This window comes from Gymnogyps californianus, chromosome 11 (genome assembly GCF_018139145.2).
Source record: "Gymnogyps californianus isolate 813 chromosome 11, ASM1813914v2, whole genome shotgun sequence".
NCBI classification, from domain to species: Eukaryota; Metazoa; Chordata; class Aves; order Accipitriformes; family Cathartidae; genus Gymnogyps; species Gymnogyps californianus.
The window spans coordinates 12,610,797-12,625,105 of NC_059481.1; the positions used below are offsets into that span (position 1 = coordinate 12,610,797).

At 34.7% G+C, this 14,309-nt stretch overlaps 1 protein-coding gene across 3 annotated transcripts in view; it reads left to right on the forward strand.

Moving 5' to 3' along the window:
- The first annotated feature begins 476 nt into the window (after window positions 1-476).
- Window positions 477-14,309, forward strand: part of FGF7 (fibroblast growth factor 7) — a 30,831-nt gene continuing 16,998 nt past the window's right edge. Inside the window, exons 1-2 of one of the 3 annotated variants that reach the window (XM_050903170.1) lie at window positions 477-604; window positions 1,514-1,708. In XM_050903170.1, coding sequence (XP_050759127.1) covers window positions 565-604; window positions 1,514-1,708 — 235 coding nt within the window. In that variant the 5' untranslated portion in view covers window positions 477-564. Of the gene's footprint in view, window positions 605-1,123; window positions 1,709-14,309 lie in introns of all 3 variants that reach the window. The other 2 variants (XM_050903169.1, XM_050903168.1) reach the window with 2 other exon arrangements.

Sequence of the window (14,309 nt, forward strand, 5' to 3'; positions counted from 1 at the left end):
ATGTTTCATATATCCATCAGAAAGGCACTAAGCAGACTATGAATCCACCAAACTGCAGAAGAGATTTGAAAGCAAACTGAGATAAGCATGTGAGTACAAAAGAGAGAAGGACGAATTTTTTAAGGACAGAAAAATACTGACCTAAATCAAAGCACAGAAACACTAGCTAGCATGTGAAGCAATTCTATCCACACACCACAGAATATATGTTTTTAGAAAGTAGATTCTTGGAAACTTAAAGTATAAACTATGTACATAGCTCCCTCTGATGACCATTGGACACGATACAATGCAAGTCTCCTTTTATTTTTGTTCGTGCATTCAACTGACAGCTGACTGGTTAAATTCTAATTGCTTCCAAGTGAGGTCAGCAAAGGTATTTATCGAAAAGGACGGAACAACAGGCTCAACACACACATGCACGCGCACGCATAAGCACATACACACCATCTCTCCAGTGTGTTGATTTATGGAAACAATTATAATTCTGGTGGAGTCTTTCTGAGCTGAGAAAGTTTGTAGCTACAGTAGAGTGTCTCATGTTGCAAAAAGCAGACAACAGAAATGGAGTACATGGGTATCCAGCTCTTATCAACAGGAACAAGTAAGTTATCCGTCCTTTACAAGAACATTCAACAGTTTCTAATAGCTAATAACTTTTATCTTCATTTGTATATGCTAGATGCTAAAAAAGCATTAAGAAAACTATTTCTATTAATAAACTGAAAAGGGTAGGAATAAAAATACAGGGCTAAGACTATGAGGTCTGTTTTGGAATTTGAACTAGAGAAAAGTTATCTGATATATTGTGCTAATAGTGAATATATAGATATGAAGTAATCAGCAGAATTTTACCATGCATGAGAAAGTAGTTCAACTGAATCAATAGGGGATTTTTGGAAGGACTTAAAACTGAAGACAGAACTACGTTTACAATCAGTTTAAATGTCTGTTTATGTAAAAAGTTGTGAGAGAGATATCTATTGTATATACATTTGTATATTTTTAAAAATCAGCTTAGCATGTCATACATCTATGTATGGTACTTTTCAGTAGCATAATGTATCCTTGCACGTTTGTAACAACTGAGCATAAAGACTTATACATGCACCTTTTCTCACAGATCTTTTACTTTCAGTGCAAGCAGCAAATTCAAGTAGTACAGAAGGTCACAACAACAAAGGTTTTTATAACTTGTGTCTTTAAAGGATATTCTGACTGAAGAGATATTTAAGAAGCTCTTCTATTTCGCCATTAACTATTAAGGAATAACGATCAGAATTCTAGAAGAGGGAACAATCTCATTTAAATGAATCTGTAACTCGTAAAGACAGAAGGCAGGTCGGTGACCTAAGAGCAACAGTCTACTTGAGATTTAATTTTCATTATGTTGTTCATGAACACCCAGAACACTGCACTATAATGCACAAATGGATACTGACATGGATCCTGCCAATTTTGCTCTACAGATCATACTTTTACATTATCTTTCTAATGGGCACTATATCTTTAGCTTGCAATGACATGACTCCAGAGCAAATGGCTACAAATGTGAACTGTTCCAGCCCTGAGCGACATACCAGAAGCTATGATTATATGGAAGGGGGGGATGTAAGAGTGAGAAGACTTTTCTGTCGAACTCAGTGGTATATGAGGATTGATAAGCGAGGCAAAGTAAAAGGGACAAGAGAAGCAAACAACAACTACAGTAAGTAATATTTTTGCTTTTCCTATTTCTAAGTTTTTAGAAATTTACACATCATTGTTTCCTATTCCTTGATTTATCGTAATTTCAAAAGAGTTTTGTATAGTGTACTGACCATTGTATAAGGCAAGTTTTCCAATTAATCCTACAGCAGGACATTTGTTATTGATTTTGAAATGCGTCATTTTAAATACTACATTGTAGATCTGCTAATGTATTAGTTACAGCTGGTAACTATTAGCAAACAGAGAGCCTATTTTAACAAGTGAATTAAGGTTGTAAGTATGAAAATGTATAACCACAAACTCTGCTCATAAAATACTTATAAAACATTAAATCACATTTATATAGTCCACAAACTACTTTAAAGTTTGGTGTGTTTGAGTTAACAATTAAAACATATGCAATACTAGAAAGTTCAATGGAAAGAATTATGTAAACTCTCTTGCAAAATCTTTTAGATAGTTTGCCAAGCCAGGAACAAAATCTATTATAGTTTCTGCAGTTCATTATTACAATGATCATGATGCTGAAAAAAATATTCTCTCCCCTTTCTTCCAAAAACATGACTCATCTAGAGAGAATGGACATATAATATTTTGCAAAGCTGTACCAAATACAATTTTTAAACTGGCAAAAGAATTGTACTAATCTGAATTTTTCACACAAATACCTATATATCTTCCATTTACACCTGAAGGCATCAATTTTACAGTCACTATTTTTGCCACTTTGGCTTTCATGTTATTACAAATATATTGTTTATTTAGAGAAACATGACATCTACTTGAAAAGACATCACTTTATTAAGGTACAACAGGAAAATACATGGGATTATATTGCATATTTCAAAACAAAATTATAAGGAAAAGGGGCCAGAGACATGCTGGTCTAGTGTTTATAGTCAACTGAAAGGACAAATATATTTCCAAGGATGCTATTAAATACAGTTTTAACGTAGGTTGTACGTATTATTGTGCTTTTTATAACAGCAGCAGCAAAAGAAATCAATAAATCAAACTTCAAAAACTGTTAGTGCCATTCAGCTTTCAACTGAAGTTGACTGCTTATTTTCTATAAGAACAGCACTTTTGCATGCTAAGCGCCTGGCTAGTGGGCTTCATAATTTATTTCTTGTTACTTCATGACTACAATAAGTGCTTGGCAACTTGCGTGGCTAAAACTTCATTGACTAATGTTACTGTTTCTTTTAAAATTTGTTTCCATATGTCTCCTTTCTTCCTACACTATTACGTAGTGAATAACCATATTCCTCTGAAAGACAACACATGGCCAGCAGCCAAATAAATTATTTGGTCCATATTCAAGACGACTCCCATTGAATTTCAGGAGGACATTGCTACAATACAGATCCATAGGGCTAGTTTTGAAGTGAAATGTTGCTCCCATAAAAATCACTGGAAAAACTGTTACTGACTGTTGAAAGAGTTTCTTCTAAGTTTTTGCAGATAAGTGAATATCCACAGTACCCAATTTTTTTCTGGTATTATTTACAAACACTTTAAAGAGATTATGACAGCATATAGAGCTGAACAATTACACAAATTTGGTTTTTTTAGTTCCATGATGCTTAAGTAAAAACTTTGTTAGTAATTCAGCATTATTTCAAATTCAAGTAAAGGTTCTCAATTCTCTGCAGGATCCCATGCTGCTGAAGCACACTAATGACACCCTGAAATGTTCTGTAGTGAAACCATTAGAGAATATCAGATCATCTTGTGCTAAAGGCAATCCATTTTCTTGTAGTTTTCTGAACATTTTATGAATATTTAGTGATGGTAACTATTACAAATTACAGAAAGGCAACCTTGAGTCGTTAAACCCTTACATTTATATTGCAGTGAAAAAAATTTTGAATTCTTTTTCTGGTAAATGCAATGAGTATCAGGAGAAAAAACAATCAATACTTGAATGGTTTATCTGGTAACTGATGTGCGCTATGAAGAACTGTCTCCACTAAATTTAACTGAAGTATATGGGAAGTCTCCCACCATCTTAAGTTTAAGTCTCTTGTAATTTATCTACTGTATACTAGGAAACAAGATCCAAATGCTTTTGTTGGAGAAGTAGAATAGGAAAATATAGACAAAGAGGACTGGAAAAATGTGAACACTGATAACTTGGATTTTCTGAGAAACTAAAAAAATTAGTATTATGAAAAACTTCTTTTTTGTCATACCCTCTATTCAACAGAATATGTAAGAAGCCTTTTTGAAGATGTGTTTATGGCTCTCTACTAAAATACCCATAAAGAAAATAATATGAGGGGGAAAAAAAACAAAACAAAAAACCAAAAAAACCCCACCTGGACTAATACACTTTCCCTAAGCAAAATTTTTAACATTAGAAGACTAAACAGGCTATTTTTATCCAGCGTCTCTGAAAAGCATAATTTTAAAATCATACCCATTACAAAGATGTATTAATCTGGGCGTTCAAATATTCTTGTTCTGTGATTTCCAGTTCTGAAAGTTAGTAAAATGTAAATCAGACCTGTTTCTTAGGATGGAATCCCAGAACAGTTGCAGTCAAATTAATCAATGGGTACAAAAACTGTTGTTCCGAGAAGTGTCTTCTTATTTTATCCTAATTTTCCCCTTACATAATAAATAAAAGGAACCCTTTTCCCTTTTGAATCACTAACATGTGCTACTAAAATGAAAACAAGAAAAAATTCATATTTTTAACTATCATAACAGCTTCATAAAGGAAGCTGCACTGACAGTTTTGCAGAGAGTCAACTACTTGTTTTCAGCCCATGAATTTTGAAGCATGAATAATGTGAAGAGCAATCTTCACATTGAGAAATGTCTGTAGAATAACTTCATCATAACTTTGGCAAGTGCCAAAATTCACAGAGCTTCTCTCATCAGTCGAGACTATAAATGTAAGAATGCCAAGACGGTGAGGAATTAGGGTCTTGATATTTCAAACTTCTCTAGTAAGTTACAGAATAAAATATATATACACATCCTATGAAAGTAACAGCAAAAATAATGGAAGTTTTACAATTTCCTAAGATTTTAATTCAAAAGCCACTCTATAAATGTGGATTGAAATTCCATGACAAAATTAAATACTGAACCAAATCCTCACTCACCAATTGTAATTAATCTGTATTTATCATTCACTTGTTTCAAAACGCATTAGAAGTTAACTGCTTAGTCCAAGAAATACGTGTACACTGTTTCAGTGAAAGCAAATTGTTGAATCCTGTTTACAACAGTGATGACCTTGTTAGGTATCTGAAGAATATTATTCTGTGCACATTTCAGAAAGCAGTAGAGCCTTCTGGTGGACATAAAGGTGATAAGAGTAAACTAAGCAAATCAGAGGACAGTGATCTCCACTAAGCAGAAGAAATCACTTTGCACCTGATGCTTTGCTTTCATTCTGAAAACTAAAAGGCAGAGTGAGAACTGAGAGTCACATACTGAAAAACTAAAGCAAGAATTAGGAAGCAGCCAAGACATGAGGTCACCCAGAAAAATCTGTCATTATTCATAAAAATTTTTCTCTTTGACAATCACTTATTATACTTTGTCCAAGCCTGAACTATATGCTTTTTATTGAAAAATAAATGTTGTATCTTGTTCATGTAAAATAATCCAAGTGGGCACACAAAACAGACTTTTTGAATTCATGATTGTAAAAAGTGAGAGTGACTGAACAAATCTTGGAGATAATATGGCAATTTGTTAACTCTTTATCTTTGACAGAAAATACATCTCTCCTTATTACTGCTTACTCCTCCTTTCATTTCAGTTTGTGTTTATGAATTTTGCCAGATTTTATTTGATTTTGTTCAGAAAAAAAGGCAGCAAAAATCAGAGTTTATTTTGACTCTGTCCAAGAGGATTTACAACTACAACTGGATGATGCTTTAGGACTTTCCACGCTCTGTTGCCTTTGGAATCTCATTTTAAAGACTTCAAAGGGTCTCTTAGTTACTAGAAAAGCCTTCCCGGAACCTGAATCCTAAGATGTCTGATCCTATCATATTCCATGTGTGCTCTAAACCCAGAAAATGCCTATTTCCTCTTCTTTTCAGTGGATAAAGCCAAGCAAAAAAAGTAAAAAAAAAAAAAAAAAAAAAGAAAAGACAGTCTAGTGAGATCTTGGCACAAAATGGCTGAAATCGTGATTAAAATTTTTATTTTGGAAAACTACTTCTATTTTGATCAAAATCCAACAAGTCATAGTTTTCAGCAGCATTAGATGAACTCTAACTCAGTTTTGTTCAAACCTAAACTCTAACTGATGACAAAATACACTTTATATGCATCTTAGTGGTTAAATACTCAAGCTTGTTTAGAAATCAAAATTATTTCCAATAACATTTTATATATGCTTCTTAGGGTAAAACAAATGTTGGAATGTGTATGCTGTGCCACCATATAAAATTTATTTCTGTTGCTTAAATACATATTAGATAGAGGAGCAAGAAGATTCAGTATCTGAAAATCAGATATTTCAAGGCAGGTATTGACGTACCAGATTCCGTTAAGGTTTATGTGTGTTCCAACCAAACAGAAAGTCTGTCTTTGCAACTGCATTCTTGATTTTTCAAGAGGTTGGTTCAACCAATATGTTGGCATCAGGAGAAGACAAACCTTCACTAATGTGAAAATGCTTTTGCTTCACATTAGTACTCTGCTAATCTTTTCAATTATAACAGAAAGAGATTTAATTCAAATGGCAATATATGTGTATCCTCTCAAAACTTAGCCTACAGTGCCAAGGATGACTTTCTCTCCTACAGTGATTAATCAGATCTAAATATAACAGATTTCCCTGCTCTCCCTCTAGCTCTTTGTCTAGCACTGGTGGTAGATACCACCCCTCAAGTTTCAACCAGCAGAAGAGACTCTATGCCTATACCTTAGCCTGTACCTTATCACAAATCCCAGCTTTTCATCATCAACGGCTGATGACGATGGGTTTTAGCAAAGATGCAGATAACAGAAGCAGCTGAGTTATGCCTGTCTTACAGCTTCTATTGACTTTTTCAGTAAAAGTACCCTTTGGGGGAAGTGAGGAGAAGAAAGGAGGGAGTAAAGTCTTGAACCGTTGCAGCAAGATTCTTCAGATCTCACGTATCAATGTCCAGATCAGTGCTCAACTGACACAGTATGACAGGGGTGCCACAAAACACAATTAAAACTGTTCATCACTTCTGAATTTACCTCCTGAATCTTCATCACCTTGTCTATTCCGTGGTAGTTACCAGCTGAAAAATATGTGTAGTCAGAACAATAGTAGTTTATACTCACGTTCTTCTCACTCTGAACACAAAATGATTGCATGAGCTCTGTAAGGGGAGAATCAAACCTCTGGACTCAGGCACAGGCAGCAGCTTCACAAGCTAACATACACCAACAGGGCTATGTCTGTCTGTGTGTGCTTCAAAACTGGGGTATGAGCTAAAATCAGTATGAGCAGTGAAAAACATCTAAGCTGAATCTATACACATTGTGCTTCAACTGATTCATTTGACCTTGATACACCTTTGTAATTCAGCTGTGACTTGGCAGTTTTTCTGAATCTCTCAATATTGAGAATTATCAGAAATGAGAAATGTTACATTTTTATGGAACCATCAATCAAGTTTAGCAGCCAACTGCAGAAGCAGTTACAGGATACATTTAAAGAGATAAATTGCAGCCCCTTCTCCCCCACAGCTTTTTTCCCCCCATTGTTTATAATTTCTGAATGTACAAAAAATTCAGTATTGTATCATTAAGCATGTTGTTGCTCCATCCTGAAGAAAATGTGCTGAAGTGGCCCTGACCTGAGACTCAAGAGACTTGAGGCTAATCCAAACTTTTAAGCAATTTGCTTACAGACTTTGGGAAAATTCTTCAAACTCTCTGTGCCTCTGTGAAAAAGAATTATTCTGTAAAGAGCTTTAAAAATTATTAGTGAAAAAACTTTGAAACCTACAAAAGATTTGTGTGTTAATGTTATACATACTAAATGCTTTTGTTGTAGAATATTAATTGACTAACAAACAGAATATTAACTAAAATAACTGAAGTCAGTAGCTAGACAGAAAAACACAGAGCTCAGATGAATCTTAAGGAAGCAATTTTCCACACAGGCAAATAGAATTTGGTAGAAAATTTAATTCCTTCTACAGTCAGTCTTGCAAAACAAAACCAAAATCCAGATATCTCCCTTCACAGCTTCCAGCTTTATGTATTGTTCGAGTATCTGAAAGTGATTTTTTTAGATTTCTAGGATCCTGGAGTACAGAACAGAGCTGGTTTTCCCTTCCATCTTCCTTAAAGCTCAGGAAGACCAAGATATCCTAAAGCATAGAATTACACTGTTCCACACTACAAGATGTATCAACTAGTAGTATATTTTGGAACACTTTCCTCATCAAAACAGAATAAGTTTAGGCAAATGAAGGCTGTTACTCTTCTTGGGTGGCACACTGCTTTCATTGCATAATTGACTGTCTATGACTATATTTGGCAACAGTACTTCAATTGTCTTTTTTGACCTTTGACTTTATTTTTAATTCTGGATATGAGCTGACGGAAAGGTCAAGTTAGCCTTCTGGTGTATGTAATTTAGAAACATTATTAAGAAAAAGTTAACTGAAAATTCCTATGGCAATAACATAATAGAGGTTAACAATCATAGCACTGGCTTGTCACACTTTAAAACTTTCATAACACATGACATCATTTATACAAATGGAAAAAATTCTTTGTAACAATTGGTGCTGAAAAGTTGGAAGTGGATGTTCACAGATGTGGCCCACAACTTCATGAAAACACACCAAAAAAGCAATAAAAATACCAATGCAATCAATACGCTCTCTTGACTGTCATTTAGCTTTTGAAACAGAGAACAAAATGAGGATTAAATTATAAGGGGATTTTTTTTTTTTCAGTATTCACACACTGCCTATGACATGAATCTAGTACCTGCACAGTTTATCAACAGAAGATTACAATATTCTAAACAGGCTGAATCAGACAATCAGACAGGTAAATCCCAGTTAACATCAGCAAAGCTATGTCAATTTATTCCAAATGAGCATTTGCTCTTTTAAAGTTATAGTGGGAATCTGACAATTCAAAACCAGAATGAAATAATTAAAAAGTCTAGATATTCTGTTAAAAACACTGAAATTTTCCTTCAGTATGCAATCTTTCAAAATTAAGCACAGTCAGAACATTGATAGATCAATGCAAAACTATAAATGAAAACACAGAAAACATGACTATTTCACAGCATTTATAACCACAATAACTTCAACAGGGAGTAACAAACACCACTCATCTCCATCACTTCAATCAAAATACTTTTTGAATACACCCATTACCTGTGGGTTTTTTTGAAGGAGTTTCCTAGCGTTAGTACTTCAGCCTTTAATAGCATACATGCCTTACCTTACTTCCATTTTTGGTAAGCTGGCTTGCTTTCTTTTAAACGTGTTAATAGACACTGGGAGGTGCTATAGACTATAAAAAGAAGCTGATCAGACTTGTCCTTGGCCATTTTGATACGTTGGAATTTTGATATTTCTCTAACTAGGAGGTTATTTCAAAACAGAAAAAAAATCACCTGCTAACAAGAAGCATATTTTCATTAATAACCTGTGCTAATTTTATAAGTTTTTATGATGACCTTTAAATGTCAAGTGGGATTTGATATTTCAATCGGAAGTAACCGTTTACACCAAAAAAAAAACCAGGTATGATTTATGATTGTTAAAGACAGACATTATTATAGGTGAACATACATATTATCTAGAGCTGAAGATATTGGGGGGGGCGGGGAAATCACAATCAACATCAAATTTTGAAAAGGTTGCATGTGAATCTGTGCTGTAGTCCCAGAGCTGCTCAGGTGAACTGGTGCCATAGTTCTGTGGGCTGTTTGTATGCACAGCTGTAAGCAATGTAGTGGCACATGTGAAGTTTTAGATGCTTGTCAGGTGTGTGGAAATGCTCACTACAAGAGCTTTCTGGCTTCTTGCATAACACGTGCACAATATTGCATTATGATGATAGATGTGCCCTTTGAGCGGTCTACATGAACTCTAAGGGTGGCAATGTTCAGGCTCTCTAGCTAACCACTAAGCAGATGGATTTGGGAGAAAACATGGATCTAGCTAAGTCAAGGGAAGAAGGCGGCACAGAGTGAGGAATGGACTGATTCCACCCAGTGCTTGTGTAGCTTCTGTGGCAAAGACCTTGTGAAAACAAGAGTTGTACTCCCTGACAGAAACTCTGAAGTAAAATAGAAAGGCTAACTGAATCCTAGAGACTGCAGCCAGCACTAGTACAATTGGAAAGTGCAACTTTCACCAGCAAAAGCAACTTAATTCCATCATGCTAATTTATTTCCTTTGGAAGAGCCTATGCAGCTTAGGGACTGCACATAATGTGCTAGATGATACAAAGAAATCCAAGCAGTTCTTCAGTGCTTATCGGTGAGATTTTACAAGGATTTAGGGAACCAGCTATGTAAATCCAGCACATAATGATTCAAATAACAAGACTTGCTTGTTAGGGCCACCTTACAACAAGAGACAGATTTACGCTGTGGGAAAGGCCAGTACAAGATCTTCCTCAGCAGCAGTCTTTTATGTTTGCTTATGTGGGGAAACTGCACCTGAGAAGCCTTGAAGTCATCACAGCCATATCACTTTTCAATGCTACAGCAAAAAATTGTAATACTACCTTTACATAAGGACAGGGACAAATACCTGTGCCCAAGTGAGATTCATCCCAATTGAATTTCCCACCCAGCACTGTTGCTTGTATTAGTTTAGCACCATCTTACCAATACCGTGCTACAACATAGTACAAAAAGAAATCTCTGCCATGTACTAAGAACATCTCCAACAACATATGTACCGCAAGCATGACAAATACTCAAACAGTACTCTGCATAAAAATGTCGTTACTAATCAAAAACTAAATTGGATACAACTTCAAGAGGCTATTTTCAAACTAGCCGGTGACAAAAAGCCGTTCTTCCCATTAAAGTAAGCTCCATTCTTCTAATTGAACCTTTTACATTTTTTACTGAGCATGGAGATCCTGGTTAATACTTCCAACAAAGACTGAAAACCAAAATCAAATAAAAAGGTACATAATTTCCAGGGCAAGCACATTCTTCTTCAGAGCACTCTAAAACACTGTATGCAAGTCAGAAAAAAGAAAGAAACTTTCTTATACCTTATGTCCAAATTATGATTCCAAAAAGACCATTCATCCACTCAGGAAATAAATACTACCACCTACCTCATCAGGTAAGAGACAACATAAGAAACATGGTGAAAACCACAGTGGGAAATATATGGAGAGCCTCTTCCCTGTAAGGAACCCTCCTTTCTCACTGCTGGCCAGCTACAAGGGGCTGCCTGTGCGCTCCTTCCTCCCACTTACTAAGGTAATCAACTACACAGGTGTTTTGAGCCTCTCGCTCTCTCTTACATCCTGCCACCCCTACAGTACTGGTACTACGCTTTAGAGCGCTGAGCATTCTGTCTGAGCATCTGTTTCAGCAGTCAGGAAGGAAGTTTTCTTATTGAGACTGTAAAAGACAAAAAGTCTGGCATGTTTTCCTACCTGACTAACAGTGTAACAGCCATATATTTGGGTGAATTGGTATTGGAGTTTGTAGTTAATATTTATTAGTTCAAAGGAAACCAAATGTTACATGAATTTTGAGAGCAGCCTTAGGAGAGTCTGCTCAAATTATAAAGTAAGTGGCAAGAGTCCTAGGCCACTTATACTTGTCCCTTTAAACGCCTCAAGTTGAACAATGAAAATAATACAGCTATTAATAAAAACATTCTTTCTTTTAAATTATTATACAGCAATTTCAATCAGAATGTTCAAATTAGCCAACTGGTGCTCAGGCTACTTGATTATAAATACCAAACTAACATTACTTAATATGCCTTCATTTCTGACTGCATCTTTGTGTGACTTGGGAAATTCAGTCTATATTACTGAATATAACTGTCATGCAACAAAATTAAAGAAAAAAAAAGAAGATTACCACATCTTTCTAGGAAACTATTACCACACCTTTCAAGGAAATCATGCTCTGTTAATTTTTTTAGCTAAGTAGTCCAGTGTTTTGAATTTGAATTTATTTATTTTAATCATATTATTCTAGGACATGTTCTGAACGATTTAATGAGAATTTCTGAAATGGCACTTTCATCCAGAAGGAACACTGGAAGCAAAACCGGTCTATACCAAAATCATAAAAATAGCATTAGACCAAACTCGACCAAAAGCAGAATTTTTCAGGTGATACATAACATGAGGCATAAACCCCCTAATTTAGTAAGGTGCTGAAGAGCCTAGCTCTGATCCAACCAGATTATTTAAGAGAATGTGATGAGTTCCAACGGCTATATCATTTCAGCAGAAAATGATCCAGTGATAGAAGATATATTTATTGTAATTATTGTGAGAAATTATTGGAGAAATTATTCAGAACTGTTTAACATTTGGAATGTAATAAATACCTATCTTTGCCAAAATAAGACTAAATACTAATCCTACTTTTTCTTCTTATATAACAAAATATTTCATAAACACGAATAGGTATTCTGTACATTGTCCTTTTCAGATAGGATATGTAGACATCCCAGAGACAATTTTCTAAAAGTGCTGACAAGTACTCAAGGGACATTTCAAGTTACATTTCAAAAAGCAATACTTAAGCCTAAACTCCATAGCATATATATGGTACTTAGATTTGTAAATCACTTCAGATGATATTTTCAACAATGCACAAGTAGCCTCTGTTATGCAACTGTGCGAGACAAAATAAATAATAGAACCCATATTTCCCAACTTTCTCCTAATCACTTGCAAGTCGTCATCTTGTATCCATAAGATACACAAATTTTTTTCCTGTTAGGGCTAAATTAAAATGTATGACTGCCATTACAAAAACCTTTTTTCCACTTCTCCCTCTTCACATTAGCTGTTCACTTTTTTCTGTCTGTGACCATACCATTTTGTTTGGGCTATCCTTATCCATATATGAAAAAATTTAACAAACATTAGTTTTGTACAAATTGCACATGAAAATAATCATGCATATTTCCCCAAACAATTAACTACGTGAATTCCAAAACTAGAATGTAGGTGATCACCACTTTGTAGGTGATGCAGGAGAATGCAGGATATTTCTGCCTGTATACAGCACTGTAAATATTGAAGATTTTGGAGCACAACTTATTATATTGTCTACTTGTTCATACTTCAACAATGCAGTTATGGGTACTTTCAGTTGAACTCAGCTTAGCAAAGTAGAATTGCTAGTTATAGCTCCCATTTCATGAGTTTACTCTTTTCCGGCTCCAGACCTCTCACAGTGGGATGGTTTCTTTCTTTGTTTTCCTCTTAACAGCTATCTGGCAGCTGCATCCCGAGCTAGCTTCTGTTAGTGGATCCCTAAAGAATTATATATACATCGTCTATTGTAATCATATGTGCTGCAATTTACCTCACAGGTGGTATTGTACAAAAAAGTCTGATTTGAGCCCTGTCAGACTGTGCCATATTTATTTCATTAACATAGATTTCTACATGAAAAAAAATTTCCTTCTCTGTGTGCATGGTATTTGATTGAAATACATTCTCAACAACACAGAGATGTAATCAACATGAGAAAGTAATCGTTGAGAAGTACAGCATTAGCTCTCTTTTCAACATACAGTCAAAATATGGCTGTTCTATTCATATTGACTTACTGATGAACTATAGAGAACTAGCATTAATAGTCTAAATAGTTGCTGTTGAAAGTAAAAAATATTGCACAGCTGTGGAGAAGTTAAGTTACTGACTAGTGGAAAAGCTATCTAACCCTGTGATTCATTAGGAAAAGTTTGCTCAAGGGTTGAAAGACCCATATTAGGAAAGAGACAAATATATGCTGTTTGTAAAAGCCTGGCTCTACTGAAATCAGTAAGAGTTTTGTTACTGATGCCTATCAATGGCTTGAGGAGTTAATTTTAAAAGATGCCAAATAATAACTATTGCTTCTGCAAATCCATGTGCTTTTACTTTAAGATATGGTTTCATAACATTGATAATACAGACTGGGCATACAGAAAAATGAAATTCCTGTTCCACCATTAATCTCTTCTTGACTTTCAAGTCAGAATGACTTATCTGTATCTTACCAACATCTATCTAGGAGTAATGTTCCTATCTCTATTTATTCTACTCAAGATACAGGCTTAAGAGCACAATACACCAGAATATACCCAATTTAGGATATTCAACTTGAAAAACAGTTAGCTATTACTTTTCAAATATATTTGCAAATATATATTTCTGTATGAAAGATATAAATGGAAATTTATTCTAAGTTTTTGGGAGCTACATTAAAATCACAGATCCACATTTCTATACTGAGTAGAAACTGATTGCATTATTTATACTGAATATATATTTAATAGTAGAAATAGAATCTATTTTTGAAATTTTTTTCTACCATATAACATTTGCATTCACATATGAATCAAGAATACATTGATAGTCATGGAGGAATTAAGGTGGCACAAAAAAACAAGTTAAGAACAACA